General features: G+C 34.5%; 2 protein-coding genes, 1 non-coding gene and 1 pseudogene across 5 annotated transcripts; 3 read left to right on the top strand and 1 right to left on the bottom strand.

Moving 5' to 3' along the window:
• Positions 1 to 11,872: 11,872 nt before the first annotated feature.
• On the top strand, positions 11,873 to 15,036 carry LOC147536899 (tRNA-splicing endonuclease subunit Sen2-1 pseudogene; annotated as a pseudogene). Of its 2 annotated transcripts, none has more exons than XR_015225330.1 (3): positions 11,873 to 12,086; positions 12,527 to 12,620; positions 14,141 to 15,036. The product of XR_015225330.1 is annotated as a tRNA-splicing endonuclease subunit Sen2-1 pseudogene, transcript variant X1 (transcript). The 2 variants fall into 2 exon arrangements; XR_015225331.1 differs by lacking the exon at positions 14,141 to 15,036 and adding an exon at positions 12,778 to 13,299.
• A 211-nt stretch (positions 15,037 to 15,247) lies between these two features.
• LOC147536898 (putative pectate lyase 5) lies at positions 15,248 to 18,044 on the top strand. Its single transcript, XM_086642711.1, has 5 exons — positions 15,248 to 15,387; positions 16,108 to 17,005; positions 17,165 to 17,376; positions 17,555 to 17,642; positions 18,009 to 18,044. Exons 1-5 carry the CDS (start codon positions 15,248 to 15,250, stop codon positions 18,042 to 18,044), a joined length of 1,374 nt encoding a protein of 457 aa, XP_086498837.1.
• A 3,602-nt stretch (positions 18,045 to 21,646) lies between these two features.
• LOC147536897 (ARP2/3 complex 16 kDa subunit (p16-Arc)) lies at positions 21,647 to 24,677 on the bottom strand. Its single transcript, XM_086640877.1, has 4 exons — positions 24,376 to 24,677; positions 24,155 to 24,227; positions 23,956 to 24,056; positions 21,647 to 21,906 (listed from the first exon to the last, which is right to left on the bottom strand). The coding sequence occupies exons 1-4, from the start codon at positions 24,468 to 24,470 to the stop codon at positions 21,771 to 21,773; spliced, it is 405 nt and encodes a 134-aa protein (XP_086497003.1). The 5' UTR covers positions 24,471 to 24,677; the 3' UTR covers positions 21,647 to 21,770.
• On the top strand, positions 24,632 to 24,846 carry LOC147536896 (small nucleolar RNA U3). The gene has a single exon (XR_015226798.1). It is a non-coding gene; the product is annotated as a small nucleolar RNA U3 (small nucleolar RNA).
• Positions 24,847 to 26,098: the final 1,252 nt, after the last annotated feature.

Below are 26,098 nucleotides of genomic sequence, written 5' to 3'. Positions count from 1 at the left end.
TATGTGTAGAAAGAGAAAATACAAAATAGAGGTGAAAGATAAGATAATCATGAGAATAAAGCTAATGGGACCTTGTTGAAAGTTGAGTGAATATCAATAGATTTGATCATGCAGTTCATTTCACATTAAAATGTATCTTGAGAGGATGAAGTATGTGATTATTTGAGCATTGATGTTGACAAATGATGCAACCACACTTCCAAATAAATTCATATATTTTTATAAGATAAAAAATCATCACAAGAACATTTGTTTTACATATTTTTTTAGATTCATAATCACAGATGTTATCTTCTGTTTCATAGCTTAAATACAATACGACTTTAATTTGGATTAGTTTTTTGAATAATTTTTATCGACAATTACTATTTAGTCAATCAAATGTATGTATATTTTACGATTTCGAAAATTATTGATTTGATTCAAGGTAAAAATAAAATTATATTATTTATTGAATTGTGTCAATAAAAGACCTTCATATCCATTAAAACATTTTTAATTTAGAAAAATAATACTAATATAATTGAGGGAACGAGAGTAGAGAGGTGTAGATGGAGTGGAAGGATGATTTGAAAAACGGCAAAGTGTTGGGTGATGATTGAGTGTCCCCACGTGTGCGTCATAGCTGTCCCACGTGTTCCCCCATCTTCAATGCCCCAATTATTATCTCTCTAACTATCCGACAAATCTATCATGCCCTTTCTCTCTCTCTACTCTTCTCTATCTGCACTGCCGTACCAGTGCCCACTCATCTCCCATGTGATATACACGTGATTTTGGTCCCACCCTTTTGTTCCATCCACCATCACTCACCATTTTTACCCTCTTCAATGGCAGCACATGAATGTCAATCAAATCTTCTCACAAGTGTGTGTGACACGAATGATGACTGCATACCGGTTATTATTTTGTTGTTTGTTGAGGGTTGTTTTAAAAGTAAAAGTTTAGCTTATCCAGTGGTAAGTGTATCTATTAACAAAAAAAAAAGTGGCAAGTGTATCTACTATTCCGTGATGCAGAAATTTTTTGTACAACTTTGCGAAAATGAAAATTCAAGAATATTGAATTTTAGTATAAATAAAATAATTTCTGTAGATTTTGTTTCTTTTGATGAATGTAGGCATGTGTCTAATATTTATTAAGAATTAGGAGTTAACACAATGTTAGCTTTGTCTATCGCCACCTGATTTACAATGCAATTAGGGATATTAGGTAAGGGGGTAGTTCCCAAGTCTCATTTAATTTTATATCGAACGCAAATTTTGCTAGTATATGAGCTACTTGGTTCACTTTTCTCGGAGAAAAGGAAACTTGCAAAGTGTCGAAGAAGGTACTTGCGATTTTGATATCTGCTACAATGTTTCGTATCTTCTAAGAAGGGATCTTGCTTTTATCCGAGCAAGCATCAACCACAAGCTTTGACCTTCGATAATACACTTCCGACAACCCCTTTGATTAGCTAGATGTAAGGCTAATCTTGCCGCCATTGCCTTCGCCTCTAATGCATTCATCGCCATCACCACTCTAGATGTGGCTGCTGTGAATGACCCATCACGGTTTCTTCCAACCGCCACTATTGCTGCTTTACCATCTTTAAAAGCGGCATCAAAGTTGAATTTCGTCACTTCAACCATGGGAGGAGTCCATACGTCATGTCTCTCATTTGTTTCTGTCTCCATTACATTATCCTGTTCAGTCTCATTCATGGAGAAGTCATTCATCATGTTTAGAGCTTCCCGGACAACCATTGATTTACATGGATTGATCCCTTCAAATACCATCTTATTCTTGGCTTTCCACAAAGACCACAAGGTATATATCCTTGTCTTAATCAAGTCGTCAGTGTCCTCTCCTGTTAACCACCCACTAATTATGTCAATGAAACACATCGGTCCTTCCATGTTAAGTGATAATTGAGGACAACTCCAGACCTCCTTAGCAAATTTACAACTTCTAAAGATGTATTCAATATCTTCTCCTTCTTCATTACAAGTAAAGCATACCTTTGAAGCTTCATCATTAAATCTAAGGGCCCATAGTTTAGTGGGCAGAGCCTTATGTAGTAATCGCCAAAGGAAGAATTTTACCCACGGAGCCACCTTCAATTTCTTCCAAAATCTATGCCAAGTTAGACCATTAGGCACTATGGAAGTCTGTGATGAAGAGGGCAAGTTCTTCTCAATAGACTTACAAAGTGATTTTGAGGAGAACGACCCATTTTCCGTATGTATCCACAATAATTTATCTTCAGTAATTACTCCATTCAATGGAGTCTGCATAATGGCCCGAACTGAAAGTTCATTAAATGTAGTTTCAATCAACTCCTTCTTCCACCTGTAATCCTCATCAATAAGCTCATTCACCATCTTCAAATCTGAAGCCTCCTGTTCTTCATGTTTTGGACCAGGTTTAAACCCCATAAGGTTTGGCAACCATGGGTCCTCCCAAATTCGAATGCTTGTCCCGTCACCAACCAAGAAGCACATGCCTTTTTTCATAACATGCCTCATTTCTAACATACTTCTCCAAGTAAAAGTCATGGGCGACTTAGATGCATACGTCCAAAAGTTTGTATTTTTGAGATATTTCGCTTTTAGAAGTTTCACCCATAGTGCCTCAGGCTCCGTATGGAAACGCCAAACTAGCTTACCCACCAGAGATTTATTGACCATACCCATATTTCGAATACCCAATCCACCTTCTTTTTTACTAGCTTGCAATTTCTTCCAATTTATATAGTGCATTTTAGGATTGTCTGTATCATGCCCCCACCAGAAATTTCTTTGATGTTTTTCTATTTTATCAACAACCCCTTTAGGAGCCAAGTTAGTTGACAGAAAATAGATCGGTATAGATGCCAATTCACTCTTCAATAAAACCGTTCTTCCCGCATGGGAAAGAGTATTTCTCTTCCAACCCGACAACTTCTACTCAATCTTCTGCAGAAGAAAATCATACGATGAGATTTTGTGTTTGAGTTTCAACAAATAAGTTCCCAAATATGTGTCATCCTTCTTCATCTCTTTAACCCCCAAGATATTTAACACCATATGTTTTCTGTCTTCATCACAATTAGCACTAGGCTGAACTGAAGATTTATGATAATTAATTAACTGTCCTGAGCAATTAGCATATACATCCAAAATATTTTTTAGTTGACTAATATTAGCTTCTGATGCTTTCCCAAAGAAGAAGAGATCATCTGCGAACATAAGATGACTAATGCTCGGAGCCAACCGATTAACCTTAAGCCCATTATATAACCCAATATTTTCAGCTTGTACAACCAACTTTGTGAGCGTTTCAGAGCATAGAATGAATAGATAAGGGCTGAGTGGGCATCCTTGTCTAAGTCCCCTCTCACTTCGAAAACAATCCTTTGGTCTACCATTCAACAAAATAGAGAAGGACGCAGTCGACACACAATTCATGATTAATAAATGTGTGTTAGCAATAATTCCGTACCTTCTGAGAACATCGCTTAAGAATTTCCAATTCACCCGGTCATAAGCTTTTGCCATATCCACTTTCAAGGCGAAGGGTCCATCTTTTGCCGAGGTGTGAGCAATCAAATGAAATATTTCTTGTGCCACGATGATATTATCTGATATTTGGCATCCTGGGACAAATGCATTCTGAACAGGTGATATGAGTTTTTCCAGGGATGGACGTAATCTACAAGTCAGGATCTTTGTAACCACTCTATATAGAACATTGCATAGAGAAATTGACCTGTAGTCGATAGGAGTTTCTGGAACCTGCATCTTTGGTATTAGAGTAATAAATGTATCATTTAAAGAACTTGGTAGTTTAACCGTTATGAAGATTTGTTGAATCTGATTAGTTACATCATCACCAATCAAATCTCAACACTTCTTATAAAATATTGCCGAAAAGCCATCAGGTCCCGGAACTTGCAAGCCTTCATTCCTTTCAATATTTCCCAGACTTCGTCCTTGGTAGGGGGTGTCGAAATCATCATATTTTCCACAGCTGAAAGAGGATTATCTGTAAGAGAAATTGCTTTTGGGAAATCCGAGATCGGTTCTACTCTAGAAGCCATGACAAAATGATCAATGAAAGTGTTAGCAATTTATTTCGGGTCAGCAGACCATGTGTGATCTGCCAATTTTACTGCATTGATACTATTTTTCCTTCTTTGATTCAGAACCGATAAGTGAAAAATGTGGCGTTTCTGTCATTATCAAGCTTTAGGTTATTTAATTTTGTCGGACTTTAAGTCAGTAATATTTATCGTGTTTATTACTTCATATCAATGTATCAATGTCTTTGTAATGACCATTGTTGTGCATATTAAAAAACAAAATGGTTCCACATGAATGTCAATCATATCTTCTTATAAATGTGACAACGACCATGACGTCATAGAGTGTATACTGTTATTATTTTGTTGTTTGTTGAGGATTTTAAAAGTAAAAATTTAGTGATATTAAATAGGTAAAATATGGGGCTTTACCGAATAAAAGATTTAATCCACAAAAAAAAAGATAAACACTTTTAATCAACAAAAGAAAAAAGACCACGTCTAGAAAATGCTATTTTTTGTAGAAATATGAATATCTAGACTTGTTACTTTCTGTTAATCTCCGTAATAACCTCATGTATATTGATTTAAAAATTTATTTTCTATTTAATAAAATCCTAATATTATTATCTCTCCTAAAATTTTATTTATTTTTCTCTATAGTCTCTATCTCGTACATCTACTTCATCTTTCACCTTTAGCTTCTTAAGACCCTGGTTCCTCCATTAACGATTGCTTCACCTCCAATAATGTTTTCCGTAGCTTTATACGTGATTTTTGGTTAATTCTCAAAGTCTTTTTAGAAAAAATGTACAAGTTTGATTCATTTTTTTGTTTTTCTCTCATCAACCACTGTTTTTTCAGCAGTCATTATTTTTACAAACTAAATTGGCTCCTAGCGAAAGCAATATGTATTTTACTTGTTCTAAAAAATATATTGCTTTCAACAAAATGTTATTTACTTTTGCGACAAATCTATGTGTAATTTCGAAATTACCGTCATGTCTCTATCACACGCTTGATTTGAAATTTAGAACAAATTACATTTTGTAACGCCTATTCGTCGTTATTGTCTGTCATAAGTTGTTTTTGTTCATCACAAAATGGATTTTGTTTGGAATATATTTAGCTTTAAAAGCAGATACAATTACAACTTGTATGACATAATTTTGAGTTTGGAGAAAACGTATTTTGTGGTACTTAAATTTGGTTTCTCACCCGCGGATAAAACGAAAAATGATTGAGGCAATTATTACTGGACGCGGTCCAAGGAAAACAAAGAACTCTGTGAAGGAACCCTCTCCAGAAAAGAAGTCCAAGAATACAACTTTAGTGATAAAATAGGTTACTTCCAACTAATAATTTTTTTTCGAGCAAAATACATTTTGTAATGCCCATTCATTGTTATTGATCACCATAAGTGGTTCCGTGCGTGACAATATGTGTTTTTTCTGTTTGGAATAAATGTAATTTTGTAAGCACATACAATTACATCTGAGGAGCCTAAAATATAATACTAATAGTTAAGTTAGGGGCTAAATTAAATTATTCACCCCAATAATTCTAAAGCAGTTGTGTTAGGGGCTAATACGCAATAAAACAGTTAGTTTAGAGGGTAAATTAAATTATTTTTGTAACCATTTTGTTAGTTTGAGGGGCTATATTCACTTAAGAAATTATTTAAGGGTTAAGTAAAAAAGATAATCATAAAGAAGTAACAAAAATAATACTAAATTTATATATATTCTAAAGGCACCCTCCAAAGTGTTACTAGCACCAGCTAGAGGCATTGGGACAGTGAGCGAAGGGGTGCCAATAAATTTTTTTGGGGTTGCTTTTAGAATTGTATTTTTAAGAAACTGCAAACTAATCAATTTCTTCTTCTTCTTCTTCAGTCGCACCTAATTCTCTTTCTTCTTCATCTTCTAAAACTCTTATCTCTTTTCTTCTTCTTCACCACTAAAATCACCCTTTAAATTTGAAATCTTATAAATCAAGAAGATATGAGGAAGATATGATGAAGAAAATATTAAATCAAACAAGTTTTTCTTTAACCTTCCCATTTTTCTTAACTGTTTCGAGTTTCTTAAAGTTTTGGTTGTAATCTTGCACGAAATAGTTTAAGCTCCATTTTTTTTTTGTTGAAAAAGTTTAAGCTCCATTTTGTGGACCTAACTTCAAGAAATGAAATATTTCATATTTCTCGACCGAAATATTTTGATATTTCATTCCTTGGTAAATCATGCTTTGAATATTTAGAAATGTTGAATATTTAAATTGGTCTTATATAAATTAGTTTGGGGTACAAATTAATTTTACGAAATTTCTTATTTCATACTTTCGTCTCAGAAGATATTTCATTACAAGAATAATACAATCATAAATGCGTGAAAGACTAAAATTCGAAACTTTTCTTACGTAAAAGTATAATAAACTAGTAAAATACTACTATATAACATAGGACTGGTCGGTTCGCCCAATTTGAGCAGTTTCATACTACTCAAGCTTAAATAAAAAGAAATGGATGAAGTTAGGTTTGGTTTAGTTGTAAAAAAATACTAGGTTTTGATCGGTCTAGTTTGGTTGGCCTGTTCAACCCGGTTTTGGTTGGCCTGGTTTAGTTTGATTACTGAACGCCTGAACCCATTTTTGCCCACCCCTAGTAGGACCTACTAAGCACTCGACTAAACCAGAAACCAGTAGCCTACCATTATTTTCTGATTATATTTTACAAAAAATATAGTACTAATCAAACATATTCGTTGGTATAGCTTGTGCTGGTCTTCCCATGGCCTTGCCCATACCTAGTGATTGATGATTGCAAATGGTTTGATGATTTCAATTGGTTTTAGTGATTTGGGTTCCCCTTCTAAGTTTTCACAGTCGTATGTTTAGAGTTTTGGGGTTTTTGGTCATCCAGTACAAAACTAATTGGAAACGAGCTAAAAAGATCTAAATAACAAATTCGTAGTTACTAAAGTACTCTTTACCCATGTGAGACTATTCTCATGTATGCATCTTTTATCGCTAACACATTTTGATGGATGACGTAAAACACTTTCATCATTGGGCCTGTCATGTGCGACCCCGACTCTGATACAGTATTAAGTTTGTGATCATCTAAGTCGAACTTAATTGACAATAAATGAATGAACCCCTAGATGTTATATTCTAGGATACTGGTGTACTCTTTTCAATTAGATACAATTTTCATAGTAGTTCATTCACATGTTTTTTCTTTTTGAAAAATGGCAATCAAACACAACCTAAATTTAAGGTATTATGTATGGCCTTTAAGGTCCATAAAGATGGTTTTTTATCGGCTAGTCTTCAACAGTCAAAGTGTCAATTATGATAATGAATTGTTCATCCAATTCTCATGTTGCCTCTCAATGTGTAGTATGAAATAAGTCACTATACGATAACCTCAATTATCTTGGTTGCCCTAATTAATTATCAATGAACTTGATTATAGAATTTCAATTATGATGATCCATTAAGTAAACTTAGCACGTTAAACAATTATTCTTATATTATATTTTTATATAGTTTGTACTTACTTTTGAAAACAATATCAGTAATGATCAGAATGAATCTCTAATCATAGTTTATAAGAGAATATAGATGATTTATGAGTTATATTATTTTTCTGATGAGCATTAGTTAGATAAATAATGCAAATCTCCACTAGGATTAAAGAATTCGAGAAAACATGATTTTAGATCTTCCCATGATTTCCATCTTATATTATCAATAATTGTGTTTAAGGTGTATTTCCGGAAAAAACTATAATGGCACCACGTGCGCCTCAGGAAAAACAGGACGTGAAGATTACTATATTACCCTCATGTCAAAGGAGGCTATTTAACTTTGTCGACGACAGTCTACAACCGTTTTCGGCGTATATGATGAACCTAACCAAGCGACAGTTGACGGAAATTTATATGAAAATCAATACTATTCCTTGCATTACTTTATTTTCATGGAAATCCTAAAGCCCCCACAGTTAAAAACATTATTGGTAATAACATCAGTCATTAGATCAATTGTGACACATGAAACCATATTGAATCATTAAACTTGCCCTTATCTATTGTCCATTTGTTAAAAACATATGATTTGATTTAATATCAATACTACCTCGATTGACTATCAGATTGGATTCTAACTTAGATATACTCGACTTTTGTTAACAACAACAAACTGGAATCACATCATCTCTACAAACTGATTCGAAGAAATGTTCTTTTTTGGTTGAAGATACGAACATTGGATAGAAAATCTTGCTTTAAATTCTAACTTATTAGAACAATAAAATTCCACTACTAGAAAAACTAGCAACTCTTTCAACAAAGAAAGCAAACCAACCTCCTCATATTAACCATGTGGAATTTAGAAGGGTATGTTTGTAACTTGGGATCAGATTCTTCTACCAACTTGGGGATATTTTACAAGTATTTTCCCACATTTATGTGAGAAAAAAGAAAAGAACAAAGCAGAGACAGCAAGGGAGCACGTGTGACATCGGTAGTCGCTCGTGCACATGCAGTCAAATGTTCGCCTCGTCTTTTTGTCTCCCCCTCCCTAACTTCCTGATGTAGTCAATGGTCAATCCTGTAAACAAAATCATTGCCACTAATTTACTACTACTCTACTACTAATTATTTTTTAATCTGTTATTCCCTGCTTCCCCATACTTTCCTTTTCCAGTAGGTCTCCACTTTTCTATTTTCACCCTTGTCTTTCGAATGATTTAAGATAGACTCATGACCGCTGGATCAATCAACAATCAATGGTGATTTGTTTGAAGTGTCATGCACGTGGAGGAAGGAATTTCGAGTGGCAAGTTGGTTTGGTTGTGGGACCCTAACACTCATCCTGGCCACGTGAATGTCTTCTAGCTCCGCTGGTTATCACATGTGTGTTGGGTGTACGGTCCATGGACCATGGACAAGATTGGTTGGTAAATTTAAGTGGGAGCATCTACACGCGCCTACTACAACTGTTGTAGGCGCCTCCAAAAACACCCTCCAAAAACACCTTCTTCTTCTTCTTCTTCTTCACTCTACTTTCAATCCGAAAGTAGAGTGAAAATCTCTATGTTAGTTTCTTTTTCACTCCGAAACTCTATGTTAATTTCTTCTTCACTCCGAAAGAAATTAACATAGAGTTTCAATCCGAAACTGTATGATAATTTCTATTTCACTCTGCTTTCAATCCGAAAATCAATCAAAGATTAAAACTACAAAAATCCATTAATATATCAACAAAAATCTATTAATCAATCAAAGATTAAGAGCATCTCAAATGAAAATCTCAATCTCAGAAACTCGGAGAACCACGTAGAACTTTTAGAGTTTTTATCTTAAAGTTCATCTCCAATAAAAAACTCAATTCAAATCTCCAAGATGAAGTGTCGAGGGTGGAATTGATATATCTCAAGAGGACAATCCATTTCTAGAGTGTCCTTTTGAGATATCTTTAAATGACAACTCAACATTTTCATATATTTTAATGAAAAAAAAAATTAGAGATTGACATTTGAATCTCGACACATAGGATTTTTAGAGTTTCTTTTGAGTTTTGCATTGGAGATGCTCTAAACATCATGAAGGAAATCAAGAATCCATTAATCAATCAAAGATGAAAATGAAGTAGTGGGTTGGAGAGTGGTTTCAAAATTTCGGAACTAAAGACGACGAAGACCGTTGAAAAGCGAACAAGACTGTACCGAAGAAACCAGACATAAAAACCCCAGTTTAGAATGGTCGGTCCTTTTTTAAGGCCAGTGCTTCGGGGAAATAAACAAAATTTTCGGGGTGTAAAGACTTTGTTAAAAATTGATCAACTTTAGTTGAATATTTCTTTTTCTTCTAGTTGTTAGGGGAAACCATTTTGAGCGAAGCATTTTTGCTTTCTTTTTAATTTTCTACCACCAATTTAATCTACTCCGGCAATGGTCGCCGACAATTACAAACGACCATTGCCGACAACCTTTAATAAATTTTTAGAACACTTCTACTCCTCCGTCTACCACGACCAGCATCACCGCCATTATTTTTTCTCCCCCTCTCTCTCTTCTCTCCCCGCTCTTTTTCTCTTCCCTCTCTTATCTTCCTATTTGTTCTTTAGCCCTTTTGTGGCGAAAGATTCGTCCGAAAAGAACACTGATTTAGGTATTTCCTAAACCAAATCGGTTTTCCTTTGAAAAGGATCCTCCCCTTTGTCGGATTAAATAACGAGAGAGGTGACTGCGTACATAGAGAGAGGGGTAGAGAGAAAGGCATACATGGAGGTGGTGATGGAGACAAAAAGAGGGGAATTTGGTGGTCGGATTTGCTGTTGGTGGTAAGAGATGAAGAAGAAGACTTGTCTCCTTTTAAAATTTTCACTTCGAAAAATTCACATCTTCTCTTCAAAATTTTCTAGCCCGGAAAAATTTCTATTTTCCAAAACGGCAGCCTTTTTTATTGAATTGATCTTCAAGTTTTGTCATGTCTTTCTTTTGACGAACCCGTGGCACCCGAACCACACCAAAATAAATGTTATATTTTAGCCGTACAAAATTAATAGTGAAATATTAATGGATAATGAAGTATTATATCTTGTAATTCAGGAAGTAATGTTTATGTAACCAAGGGAAAGTTCGTCAAAACTTGTGTAGATTTTTTGTTTTGGTGACAAAAATCAATCAATTTTTTTTCAGTCTTCACCATTTTTTTTTTACTAAAGCCAGCCTCCTTCCACCAGACGGCCCAATAGGTCCGAGCCAAGTAATATAGTGGTCGGACATAGCAAAAATGGTGGTGCCTAAAGAATCCTCTAATAACAGCCATTTTATGAGGTTAAACTCTCCACAATGGGGGAGTTAATACCACTTGCGTCTCTACTAGTACAGGCCTACAGGGTGTCCGTCTGCTTTGGGGGATAAAATTTTGGTTGGGTGCACACACACTTTGATCAATTACATATGATCCAACCCTCTAAAGTTGATAGGGTTGATGTTTGAGAGAGAGAGAGAGGTAAATTGTGGTGGTGGTGGTGGTGGTGAAGATAATGACTAAGGGATAGAAAAACAAACTATGTTGATTTTCGAACTCAAAATTAGATTGTCCTCTCTATCAATTGGAGTCGACTCTGGTTGACGAAAGTTTGTATGCTCAGCCAAAACTATAAACACCCACAAAAAGTGCAACTCCCTTTGCCCCAAATGAGAGATACTATCATCGCTCTTCTTTAGTCGTGGCTAAGGAGTCGCACATATGAACATGATGTTTACCTTTCACAGTAGGAATCAAGGTCAATGTATTATAGCCACTGATGTTTTAAGAAAAAAAAATGTTCACACAACTATATCGAAGTTACTTTCAACAAAAAATAAAAACTATATCGAAGTTTCTGAGATTTATAAAAGAAAAAGAAAAACAAGAAACCTGTTCCATTATGAATATAAATTAGATGGTACAATTGCAATCAAAACAGAAAATTAGGCAAATTCCAACATTTATTCAAACAAGCAATGACCAGAACTAGGGGTGGGATTTTGGCCCGAAAACCCGAAATCCGCCCACGACTGTCCGAGTCTAAAGAGTCCGTGACCGTCCGATGACCGAAGCAGACCGTACCCGCCCGACCGAAAGATCCTAACCGGACAGACGCGGGCAAAAGTCCCTGCCCGGTGGTCCGACCGAGTCTGCCCGTTTGTTTTGTCCGCCCGATCATACCCGCCCAATTATCCTAACCGTTATACCCGCCCGGTGACATAATTGAGTTTAAGCCGTTAGATATGTAGCCGTTAGACATAATTGAGTTTAAGCCGTTTTCTTTGCCTTTCCCTCTCTCAATCTCAATCTCAATCTCAATCTCAATCTCAGCCGACCTCACTAAACTCTCTCTCGTCCCTCTCCTTTGAGTATTGAAAGTTGAAACCCTAGAATCTGAAAAACCTAGAATCAATAAACCCTAGAATCAGTAACCTCTGAAATAGAAGATAATATAAGGCAGACACAGTACTGAAATTTATCCAGCAGATCTTCATCAGGTGAATAAGGATTTCACATCCTCTCTCAAACCCTAATTTCTCTTTTTTTTTAGCTACCCAAATTATCATTTTTTACCCATTTTATTCTTCATTCAATATGATTCCAGTATTGTTTACTAAGCTTAAGCAAAACCCTAACTTTGACTACCCATAACTGAAATTTTAGGGTAAAACTCCTTTAAGCTTATTATTAGGTTAAATATTTGATTTGAGTTCTGGGTTGTGAACAGATTAGGGTTTAGATAGCTTTTGACTTGGGTTGTCATTTGTTTTCTGATTTTGTTTGGTACATTTATTAGTAGAATCTGGAATTGAAATTTTACATGTTTTTGGTGTGTTCTTAATAAGGGTTTTGTTTTTGTGATCTATTTGGTACTTGTATTAGTTACTGTATGATATTTGTTTTGTGTTAGGTTTCTAACTAATTTCATATTTTGCAGGTGAAGAGTCTAAGAGACAACCATATTATCCACTTGGTTTCTGTCTTTCTTGGCTTAGTTCTGCTTTATCTTTCATCTAAGAATTGCAAGCTCTGTAAGTATGTCTATATTTCTTGCAGTTTATATGATATTTGTGTGACGGTCAGTAGATTCTGATGGTTAGAGTTAAATTAGAATAATGAAGGTTAACTCTGATCCTGGCTATTTCTTGGTCAAGTTGAGTTCAGCAACATGTCTGATTTATTTTTTAGACCAAATGATGACAAATGTTGTAGCTTTATTGATATGTATGTTGAATGGTTTGATGTTTCATGATTTTATATGATATATGTGTGATGGTTAGTAGAATCTGATGGTTAGAGTTAAATCAGAATAATGAAGGTTAACTCTGATTCTGGCTATTTCTTGGTCAAGTTGAGTTCAGCAACATGTCTGATTTATTTTTTAGACCAAATTATGACAAATATTGTAGCTTTATTGATATGTATGTCGAATGGTTTGATGTTTCATGATTTTATCTGATGGCTTTTGAGTTTTCAATGAAAGATTGTATAACTTATGAAGCCATGAAGGTAAACTCTTGGATTAGCCTAATAACTCGATATGATTCCTTAGGCCAATTTATTGGTCAAGTTGAGTCGCTTCCTGTTTATGATGGCTGATCTAGAGTTAGCAACTTGGTTTGATATGTATGTTGATTGCTTATTTTGGTTGTTGTATTACTACAACTGAAATAGTAGTAATTGTTGACCCTTAAACAGGAAGTCACTTTGTATCCATATGACTGATAGATATCATCAACTTTAGGTTTAAATACTGCAAGTTGAAAACATGAACCTGCGAATTGTGTTACATATTGAGTATTTGAGTTATACTTACATGTTGGACTAGGCCGATGGTTATAGATTGGTAGTTCATTTCGTATGCTATAAGCCCAAGTTGGGGCGTCAGACTTAAGTATCTAGCTGAAGAACCGCTCCATATAATGTGAAGAATCGTAAGAAGGATTTCTATTTATATTATAAATATTACTAGAGCCAAACCCTTAGCTTTTAACTTTATTATGTATACCCATGAAGGCATGAATTATTAGTCAAAAGTACGATTTACTCTCGCTTCTCTTAAGAGATTTTGATATGTTGCAAATTGAGCTGACTGTGTTTGATGACTGCAAACTTATAAGGAGTTTTGCAAAATCACCTAGGTGGGTAGATAGTTCTTCTGCAATCTATACTTCCGATGTTTAATTGGTCCTTTTATCTGCAATTGCCAATTCGTGGGTGTTAAGCCAATTGTAACTCATGTATGATTCTTCTATAATTAGAAGTCCAGAGAGAGTTTATTTTCAATTTCTTGAGGCCTTTTTACTTCTGTCCTGATAACTAATTTTATGTGCTAGTGGAGCGAAAAAGAGCAGTTCTCTTCGTCAATGTTATACTGGATTGACTTTTCGGATACTAGTTATCTAAATGGTTTCATTAATACATTGATAGCATAGAACATGCAAAAATAGTTTGTTATTCTTCTAACGTCTGGTGGGTTTTCCATAGTATTCTTATTTTAATTTTTCTCGTTTAAAGCTCTAATCAATTTATTTTGTTCTTGGAACTCTAGCTTTCTCTTGGCATAACCGTAATGACACCAAGATGGAAAGGAAAGGATGCCGAAGCTACAGCTGTAGCAGATCCCATGTCAAAAATAATTGAACAACTTCAATCTTCTCTAACTCAATCAGGAACAGAAGGATTCCTCTCAGGTTCAGTAGTTCTTCTCTCTGTCAAGTTGGAGCAAATTGATCAACTTAATAGATCTTGTTTTGGCCGACCTAGAATAACAACTGAGAAAGAGAATCAATGGTTTCAGATAAGCTTCGAAGAAGCTTTTTACATGTTCCAGTCTTTAAAATGCCTTAGAATTTTAGGTGAAGATAAATGTCTCAGGACGGAAAATGAGCTATGGGAGTCCATGAAATCAAAACGAACTACATTTCCACAACTCTACATTGCTTATTCTCATCTCCGAAAGAAGAATTGGGTTGTGAGATCTGGCCCTCAATATGGTGTTGATTTTGTAGCTTATCGTCACCACCCATCCTTAGTTCATTCTGAGTTTGCAGTTATTGTTCAATCACAATGTGAAGGAGATGACAGTGTTACGAACTTTCGACTTAGGGTTTGGTCTGATCTTCAGAGTTCGGTTCGTTTATGTGGTAGTGTTGCTAAAACATTGTTGGTATTGAATATTAGCAGAAATGAACAACAGTTTTCATCTCCTTGGCTTCTGAATCAGTATGAAGTCGAGGAACGAACAATAACAAGATGGAGTCCGGAGCAATGTCGCGAAGAGTAAATGATTGACTTGAATCTTGTTTTAGCTTTCTTTAAATCTTTTGTTGTTTATCTAAAGTGATAATTGACTAATTTTGTCTATCTTGTTCTTTGTTGTGTAATTTTGTTATTGCCAATTTATATAAGGTTAGTATTTGCTAATTCAATAATTTTCTACTTTCATGTCTTCCCTATTATTCTTCTGAAGATCTTTTCTTTTTCTTGGTAATAAGTTTCCATACTAATGAGTAAACAAGGCAAGATTTTATTATGAGCAAGATCTTAAAACAGAGCAAGAGGAGGAAGAAGATCAAAACTATAAACAGAAACTAATAAATTATATAATCATGAATTTAATACACAAGAAATCTTGTAACTCCAATATTCAGTCAGGATGTTCCTAAATATCCGTCTTCTTTTATGCATACTCTTAAGCTTCATCTCTACTGTTATTATTATCGAAGCAACTCATTATAATCTCACTCTTCCTTACCAACATCTTGACCCTGAATCTGTTGTTCAAGAACTTCAAAGGTAGTCAATTCTGACCTGGGTTTTGCTCTTCTATTGGAATTTTATTATGGGTTGCCCTGTTACTTAAGTTTCTTTAACTTTAATCACTCTGTTTCTCAAAAAAAATTGAACTTTGGTTGCTGAGGTTTCTTCTTCTTTCTCCGTTACTCTGTTTCTTGTTCCTTGACTCTACTTTGGGTTGCTCTTTTTTGGGATTTTTTTTCTGTATGTCAGCAAGATTTTTAAAGCATACTCGACTCGGAATGCCTCGAATCCCTGACATTTAGGTCAGAAGTAAAGTTCTTGACCACTCTAGCTGAGGGTTTCTGGCTATGTGCTCTGTTATCTAGATTCTCGTATATGGGTAAATCTGTTTTTATAGATTCTCTTATCTGGCTTGCTCTGTTATCTTGATTCTATTATCTGGGTTGCTCTTTGTTCTGGTTTATTTCATCTTGGTTGCTCTGTTTTCTTTATTCTCCAATTTAGATTGCTCTGTTTTCTTGATTATTTTATTTCTCTGTTTCTTGATTCTTTTTATCTGGGTTGCTCTTTGTCCTGGTTTCTTTTATCATGGTTGCTCTGTTTTATCAGTTCTCAATTTTTGATGGCTTTGTTGATTCTTTTATCTGGGTTTCTCTGTTTCTTTGTTCTCTGATCTCGGTTACTCTATTTTCTTGATATTGATATCTGGGTTACTCTGTTTTTTTTTAATATTTAAATCTGATTTTTCTTGTGCAGGAGATTAAACATCTCAATTTCAAGTAGAAGAGAAATATTGGGAAAAAAGGATCAATCTACAGGTTTAACAGGAAATCCAATTGATGATTGTTGGAGGAAAAACCCTAAGTGGCAAACTAACCTTCAACTATTAGCCGACTGTGGAATCGGGTTTGGACAAAATGCTCTTGGTGGAAAAGGAGGACAATTCTATGTAATAACAGATCCATCTGATAAAGATACACAAAATCCTGCACCAGGAACATTAAGACATGCAGTTATTCAAACAGAACCACTTTGGATCATCTTTTCTAAAGAAATGAGTATAAAACTACAAGCTGAATTATACATAAATAGTTTTAAAACAATAGACGGTCGAGGTTTTGATATTCATATTACTAATGGATGTATTATTCTTGAAAGTGTAAGCAACATTATAATTCACAATATTCATGTTCATAATTGTGTTCCTACTGGTGAGACTAATATTCGATCGAGTCCAACTAAAAACATATTTTATGGTAAATCAGAAGGAGATGGGATTTCTATTCGAAATGGGAAGAATATTTGGATTGATCATTGCAGTTTATCATATTGTACAGATGGATTAATCGATGTTACTTTAGGTTCGACGTGGGTTACTATTTCTAACAACTATTTTTCTCACCATGACAAGGTGATGCTTTTCGGTCATAGTGACAAGTATTTCCAAGATAATGGTATGCAAGTAACAGTTGCATTTAATCGTTTTGGTGAAGCATTGGTACAGAGAATGCCAAGGTGTAGACATGGATACTTTCATATTGTTAATAATGATTATACGGAATGGGGGTTTTATGCGATCGGAGGTAGCGCAAATCCTACTATTAATAGCCAAGGAAATCGCTACACAGCACCATTGAACCGTAATTTGAAAGAGGTACAATTTTTTTATTAGATCTACCTAATAATAGTATTAATCTTTTTGTTTTCCGTAATAACCACCTAACTATCTAAGCAACATTGATGTGGTTGAGACTTGAGAATTTTGGAGTCTGGTGTCAAATTTTAATCGGATATATATAATGAGAATGAGCAGGTAACGAGGCGAATGAGTAAAACGGAGAAAGAATGGAAGAGTTGGAATTGGAAATCTGAAGGAGATATAATGGTGAATGGGGCATTCTTTGTTGCTTCAGGATCAGGAGCAGCACAAGACTATGCAAAAGCATCGAGCTTTTATCCTGTACCTCCTAAATACATTGACCAGTTGACCAAGAACGCCGGCGTCTTTTCGAGTAACCCAAAGGGGTAGGTTTGGTTCTTTTACTTTCATCTCAAAGGAAAACTGATTATGAGTTTTGTAGTTAGATTGTCTTTTTAATAGTTTATGTGTGGCCTCATCCGTTTTATATTTATAATCCGGATTGTGCGACTGACTTCCAATTTTTTAAGTAAGACTCTGAGCAAGATTCTATAATTTAACCAGATGTAGCATAACCTATGACCAACCAAGAGGCCGTGCGCAACCAAGAACCGGTGGCCAACCACGACTTTGTGATCAACCAATCCAAGAGGTGTTGCCGGATCCCAGCTCGTCCAGGGAGAAGACCAGCCAACCAAAAATTGTACTCCAACTTTTTGGGGTTTTTTTTATTTATCTATGTTGCTTAATTTGGGAGAATTTGCTAATTTATATCTAGATAGTTTGTAATTCTTAAAGTTCTTAATCATGTATAAAGAAATTTTAGAGAAAATATCATGCCTTATCATGTAAATGAGTCTTGGAGGATTCAATTGAACACGGAGATTTAGAATAGTAAAGTTTTTTTAGACGTTGAATTAATTAATGAAATATTCAATTTAGTGAATGTTTATATTGTTAAGTTGTAAGTTAATTTTTATCATGAGTGTGAACTATTATATAAAACAATTGAATGTAGATTCGCATGGTTGTTGTACCGTCAGTTAAGTCATGAGATTTTGCGATTTTTAATTTGAGATGAAAAATTCTAAGCGCTTGACGTTTGGGATGACCAATTATCTAATTGCTTTATTCTATATCTTACAAAATCTCCTAGTCTATACAATAAAACAGAAGGGAAAACGATGACTGAGACAAACATCATTTTTTAATAAAGGATATTGTCTAGAGGTCCTTCTCAAAATTTAAAATATAGTCCTTCGTAGAAATAAAGTTGCCTATTTAAAAAACAATATTTGTTTCCTGCTTAGAAATAAAATAACTAATTTAAGAAAAAAGTAACAAAATAAATTTGAAGAGTTAAAACAAGAAATTAAAATCTTTCTCTCTCAAAAAAATAATAACTAATTTAAGAGAAAAGAAACAAAAAAATAATACAAAAAAATAATAACTAATAAAAATCTCTCTCTCAATAAAATATAACAATAAATTTCATAACATTTGATTGATACAAGTGTCCGTGCCCTAGGGCACGGGATATACCCTAGTCTATATAATAAAACAGAAGGGAAAACGATGACTGGGACAAACATCCTTTGTTAATAAAGGATATTTTTTAGAAGCCCTTCTCAAAATTTAAAATATAGTCTTTCGTAGAAATAAACTTACCTATTTAAAAGACAATAATCTTTTTCTTCTTAGAAATAAAATTTCTAATTTAAGAAAAAAGAAACAAAATAAATTTAAGGGTTAAAAAAAGAAAATTAAAATCTATCTCTCTCAATATAATAAAAACTAACTTAAGAGAAAAGAAACAAAAAAAATATTAACTAATAAAATTTTTTCCCTCAATATATAAATATAAATATAAATATAAATATATATATATATATATATATATCTTTATCTCGCTTTTCTCTTTCGCTGTCTTTCTTTTTTCTTTTCTTTTCTTTTTTACCTCTATGTTCTAGCGAAGGGAGGGCTTTTTCGCCGGAAGCGTCGTTTGAATCTGGAACCCCCAGATCCAACCGAATGGCTTCGATAATGAGTTTCTCTCCTTCGAGAATGTGTGGGAAGGCAGAAAGGGACGGAGAGAGAGAAAAAAAGGAGATGGAGAACGAAAGAAATGGAGAAACAAAATAAGGAAAGAGAGAGAGAGTGAGAGAGAAAGAAACAGATGAAGATGAGAAAAGATAAAAGAGAAAAAAAATCCGACGATGGTCATCGGCCAAGAGTCGGTCGACGTCATCAGAACATGGGTGAATGTTTAGGAGAATTTTTTTACTATGATCTTTTTTTCCCCAAAACATCGGGCATAGAAAATGAGTATTTGAGTCAAAATTATACTAATGACCATCTATATAACCATTAACAATTTATTATCTCCATAACTTTTTAAATATTAATTGTATTTTAGGTTATGAAATCGTAACCCTTAGATCTTAATCCCTAATATCTCCTTAAATCATAATTCTTTATATCTTTCTCAAAACCTCTCTATCTTCATAATTTTCCAAAAAGTAATTATCCTTCGGTTATAAAAGAAAAAGATTAATGGATCATATTCCTCACTCCTCTATATATATATATATATATATTTTTCTCCTAGGTTCTTTCTTTGATATATTTTTTTCTCTCTCTCACTTACAACATTTCTCATTTGTTAGTAGAAGAAACCTCTGTCGAAAACAAAATGGTTCGAAATTAGATTTTCTTAATTGATAGTGTTGAATTAGTATTTTTGTGTATTCTCCATAAGTTCAAGGAAATGTTTAATTGTAAATACACTTGGTGATCAGTGAAATGTTTACTTAGATCCCTTTCTCTATCAATCTATGTTATTTTAGTTTCCTATGTTAATCTTTCGCAAGTGAATGAATCATTTTTTAAAGGTTTGACTGTATGATTAATTCATAAAATTTAGTATATATAACTTTTTTTAATGATATTGTGTATTCTCCATAAGTTTACTGAAATGTTTAATTGTAAATATAATCTGTGATAAATGATAAATCTCTCTCTCTCTCTCTCTCTCTCTCCCTCTCTCTCTCTATCTCGCTGTACATGTATCTCTTTCTTTATCAATCTACGATATTTTTTTTCTATGTTGATCTTTCGCAAGTGAAAAAATCATTTATTTGAAGTTTTGTTTTCAATCTTTATGTATCGTTTCTCCTAGATTTGAAGAGCATGTCTTTTGAAGAGTTAATTGTTATTCTTTTCCCAATTTTACGATTTGAATTTACTATTTTACTTTTCAATTTTTTTGAGATGGGTAAGTAGTTGGTAGTGTTATGATATTTTAACTAGACATTACAAATTATGTAAACCAAAAGGTACCCATCTATCTTTATAGTGATTCTCTAATGGGATTTTCTTTGTTATAAATTTTTCTTGATTTTCTTCTTTAAATTTCATTAAAATATAACTTTTCATTAATTTTTTGAAAAATTCGAATTACCTCTTGTAAAAGTAAAATTAATTCTTACCTCCACTAGATGACTTGTAAATTTCTATGAAATTTTTGTCCTGTTTTTAACACCAATTATCGATTTTAGACACTTTTGGTTTATAAACTATTAACTTATACTTCGTTATCGTGTTCATCGAACCAAAAGTATTAACTTTTTGTTATTTGTCAGACATAAACATCCGTGCCCTAGGGGCACGGGTTATAACTAGTGCCTAATAAAACTGACGAACTTTCCATTTATATGCAAAGTCAGTGTAAATTATAAAAGCCTTCCATTTCAATACCCCTAACGTCTGCCGTTTTTTGAGCCTAGCACGTGTTATTTCCTTCTTTTCGAATGACGTGGAGCACGTGTGGACCTATCTACGATATCATGTTAAATTTGCGGTCTCTAACTCAAAGCCAATTATCTATGAATAGGAAAGACCGAGAAATTATATTATTGGTTGCTAGATACCTCTTCTCGCATGCTGTTTAACAAAATTTCGACCTATATGCCTCGAGCCGAGGCGCCTACACGCGTACTTATTTGAACTCAAGGATAGAATGTCTGCATCTGAAGTCAGATGTTACTTTTGAGTTGTTGGGGAACACAAATTTTGTTTTTTGTATTTTTGCGTATTCAGCACTTTGAACTTCATATGTAAAGTAGAAAAACAATGTTATGTTTTTACATAATTGATACCATTTTCCTTGGTTGGTCTACGTCTTTTAAGCATTGAATGCCTCAAGGTGCTGCCTCGCCTTGTGAGAGCAAACTGCCTCTGAGGCGTGAAAACATATTTTAAAAAAAGAGAATTGAAATAGATCACTTTGTGGCAATAAGAAAAAATGAAAATGCACTCATGCGTGTGAGATAGTGAGAAAGACCTTGAGGTTTGGTTTCTACTTCTATTATGACAAAGATTAGATGATTATTTCTAGATTACAGAATATCTTCAGCATAACTGAAATTCATAAAGCTGTGGTAGACACTACGCACAACCTAATAAAATTCAGTTTGTAATCAGGTAGACAAAAGTTATAGCTGATGACTTCGCTCCAAAGCTAAAACCCAATGAAGCACGATTGATTTGTATATAAAACAGAAACTCTATAGTTTAGGATACCATAATGTTACTGAAATGAGGTGTAGGCAGATTCATTCTGGTCTTTTACTTGGCAAGCTTGTTTGAACAAATGGATTTGGAAAAGAAATCTTTCCATCAAAGCAATATTTAGCCCCAAACGTACACGCAGGAAGATATTTTCACAACAATAGGTTATTTATCTACATCATCTTCAAAATTCTAGAGAGAGAATACAGAGTCATACTGTGTTAACGGTATCAGCAAGTGATCGCAATATGCAACCCAAACCAGCTCTTTCTGTCAGCTTTTCATGAATCCGAAGGCACTGATCACATGTGGGACGGTCTCCAGTTGACAACCCTCGATACAGATATCTGCCAATCATAAACATACGTTTATTCATATAAAATGTAATCATACATCCTTTTACATTCCTTATACTAGTAATACATCAATAATTGATCTTCATCTTTTACAAACTAAGCTTTTGTTTATTTACATACACCTTCTAATTAGGTCTTGCAAGCAGAATCTATAGCGAGACTTCCGAATTTTAAACATCCCTAGTTACAGTCAATAATTAAAAAAGAGATACCTCTAGTTTCATCATAATACAGAAATTTCATTGAATTTTGGCTTTCACCTACTCCATACTATGGGTCTAGATGAAATGATTCATAGTATGACTTTTAGGGTGATTATCTTCTTCAGTACAACGCAGACCATAAATATTTGTTCATTGCATATTAGGCATTTCTCATTAAATGTTACACTATATATATATATACAAACAATAGTACGGCGCCACATATCACTGCCCACTAATTTTGGACTCTACGAGCCCAATTTGGCTTTTTGACCTTTCACGCACACCAAACACCCTAGTTACTTGAGCACATATAAGGACATTCCACTAACTTATGCAGAAAGATTTCATACTTGACTTAGAAAGCACTACTGCAAATTAGATTACAAAGATACCTCAAAACCTATATAAGTTGATATCGACTTGTAAACTTGAGGGTGGTACCCTAATAAGTAAGAATAGTTAACTGATGATGTTATAAAAAGCCACTAACAAACTCCAAATGGTTAAATAGAAGACAACGTAGAGACCAATGAACAATGGATAATTCGTGGAATGCCTGCTACTAGTTGTCCTAGTGTGTGAGACTCTGAAACCTAATGCCTCTCGTAGTGCTTCCTAGAGGGCTAGAAGCCTAAACCCCTTATGGTCACTACTTACTAGGTGTCTTCACGTACGATGAACACAAAAGGCCTTTAGGAGCAAAATTTCTAGAACCCTGATAATGTGAAACTAGTACTAGAGCACATTCATTTTGAAACTCTTTCCGTTTACGGTTTTCCCTTTTTTAAAACAATACTACAATAGATATAAATCTAAAATAGGATAAACGATGTCCTTTCATACGCTAATTTCCCAATCCCCTTCTATCAATAAAATAAATGTAAAGCTTAAGTTTCACAGCTCACCACCATATCAACCAACTTCTGACGTGGTCAAGTTTGATAATAATGTTCTCTTCGACATGTCAACGCGACGACCAAGGCTGAAGAAAACAATTTATAACTTTTACAACTTCCTGGCAGGAAAACCCATTCCTCCTCATAGGTTGAGATTCATATACAACAATCCAAATACGTGGAGTTATTAAGACCTTACGAGTTACAATCGTTTCTGACAATTAAATCATCAAACTAAACCACTAGCGCTTAATCCCTTATTAGATTGATAAATTTCCCATATCACAATTCACAAGTCACACCTTGATTTGAGATATACTATGACAAAGTTGGACTGCACTAGAAAGGAGTCACTAAACAAAGTCAGGAAACAAGGTGGTAATGCACTAGACAAACGAAGGCTCTCTGGAGCAAACTTTCAGAGTGAGAAGCAAAAATTTCGAAAGCTTATAGAGGGCAGCAATCAAATGCAATAGTAGACACCTTAATTGCTGAAAACCTGGCTTTAATGCGCATGCATCTCTTAACTAAGCAAGAGCACTTCAAATTAAACTTTCAAGATGAGAGGTGCCAATTCAAAGCTAAGCCAGAAAGAGTGAGGCTATCACACAATACTATGTCGAGGATGTCAATTGTAGAATACTTTCAGCATTTCAGATGATTCGAACCGATCATATGGGACTTAATATCTTAGAGTTCCTATCAAGTAGTAAATTGCTTACTTAACAATTCGTACGAACTCTAGCTCAGGCAATCAAGTCACAGACTTATCTACATATCAAATGTTGAGATGCAGGTCAATTGTTCACCAATAAAACCTAGGACATAAATATGCATAGACCTAAACTTAACTATTTAAGATCCAAATGTACCATGACAGCCCGAGTCTACCAAGCGACGAATCTACATGAAAATTGAGGTAAGAAGAAGTGACTTACTTCATAAGGATATCATAGTACTCAGGATCCAAAGAAGTAAACATCCCATCAATATCTCTTATAGCCATCATTGCTCTATGAACTACTATCCAATTCGCCGACTACGAAACACCCAAATTTCCAAATACAAATCTCTATTAATCATCAATTTCAAGAGAAATGGAGAGATAGAGAAAATGAGAGAGAGAGAAAGAGGAACCTTGCATCTTTCATCTTTAGTCTTTGGTGGTGAACCTTCTAAAGCTGTTTTAAGGGCTTCAACTGGTTTTGACCTAATTCAAAAACAAATCATGGTATTCAGAACCAAAAGAATCAAATAAAGTCTACAACAAAAATCAAACTAAAATTGATAACTAGGGATTACGATGTTCAAACGAAAACAGATTAGGGTTTAAGAAGTGAAGAAGGAGAATCAATTACTGTTTGAGTAAGCTTTCAATCTTGCGAGACTTTTGTTCGATTCGAATGATAATGCCTTCAACTTCTGCTTCTGTCAACCCTTCCACTCCTGCCATGAATCTCTCTCTCTCTCTCTCTGTGTCTATATTTCTCTCTCTAGCTGAATCTGAGTATTTGAGATTGATAATTTGATAGTTGGATAGAAACTTTAGTCCCACATTGCTGAGTTTAAAGTGTATTTGCCTCAATATAGAAGCTTAGATTGGAAGGTTATAGCACGACCTTACTTGAACAGGATCTGTTCTATAGGATCGTACATCTGTATCCTTGATTTCTAAAGAGACAGGAACTTAAGTCTGGTCGATGAATCAAGACCGTGTGATCAGAGCGTGATTAACGGTTAGATGATCGGTTTGATCATCTTGACTGTAGATGATCGTTCTCAGCTCGTCATCTGACGGCTGAGATGGTCACACGGTTGTCTGACAGATTACCCCAATTCTTTTTTCATTTTCATGGATGGTAGATGATCGATCATCTTGACCTGTACATGATTATATTCTCAGCTGATCATCTAACGGTTGAGATGGTGGCACGGTGGTTTGATAGACTACTCAAACTCTTTTTGGGGTTTTCTCACAAAAAATAGAAGTTTTTACATTTTTTGGTCTAATCAACTAAGGGTCCGTTTGATACGTGAGAAATCATAAGTAAGAAAATCATTTTTTTTTCTGATGGGAAAGAAAACATGGTTTTTCTTACACAGAATTCATCTTTGTGGTGGGGCATTGGAAAATTTGAGTTAAATTTCTAAAAACACCCCATCCTTATATTTTTTGGCACCTTCTTTACATGTAAACTGGGCGCCCACATAGACACACATGTGCCTTTAGCACTTCCAAATTAAGTCTCCATCTTCACAACTTCATTCGATGGATAGAGATAGAAAGGCCACCTAGAGAACCCTAGAAAAGTTCCCAAAAACCCTCATCCCCAACCAGATTCTGTAGGATGATGATGATAAAGTGATATTTGGTTTCCAAATATCATGGTTACATAGATAATTGAAGCAAATATATAAAGGGTTAGCTGCCAATTTTGATTTCTTCCAAATATGGAAAGGGGTTTCATGTTAATCGTGGAAGTAATTGATGGCTCAAGACATAACAAATTTCTCCTTCCATAAAATCTCTTTCAGAATCTTCACCATCTTCGTCTTCTATCTTTGTCATTAAATTAGTGTTTGGATAGATCAATTTGTGGTTTTATTTCAGGAGTTAGGGTTTGATGCCAAATTGGGGATTTAGGGTTTTCTGAAATTGGGGTTTGATCTTCAATCTGTGTTGTCATCTTCAATCTCAATCTCAATCTCAATCTCAATCTCAATCTCAGTTCAGCAGTGAGAGAAACATTAGTGATTAGTTCAACAGTGAAATTAAGGCACCAAATGATAAAACCCTAATTTTAGTTTTCTTCCTGCCATGAAAGATCTTCCTAAAACTCTTGAAATTGCTGGAATCACTGAGTCCTTGGCTTCTTCTGAATCCCTCTTGAAGGTCTGGTGTAATTTTTTACCGAAAAATTGCTAGAGAGAAGGAAGAAAGACGTGAGGGGGAGGAGGGGGAAGGGCAAGAGAAGAAGGGAGAGACAATGAACGGGAGATGGGTGAGGAGAGAGAGCGCAACAGTGACCCTGTGTAAGAAATCAACTTTCCCACCTAAAAGGTGGGAAAATATTTTAGACC

Source organism: Eschscholzia californica, unplaced genomic scaffold (assembly GCF_041429995.1).
Source record: "Eschscholzia californica isolate CP2 unplaced genomic scaffold, dmEscCali1.0.p SCAF_5, whole genome shotgun sequence".
Lineage (NCBI taxonomy): Eukaryota > Viridiplantae > Streptophyta > Magnoliopsida > Ranunculales > Papaveraceae > Eschscholzia > Eschscholzia californica.
The sequence above is the reverse complement of the archived record's forward strand: the minus strand, read 5'-3'. Positions and strand labels throughout refer to the sequence as shown.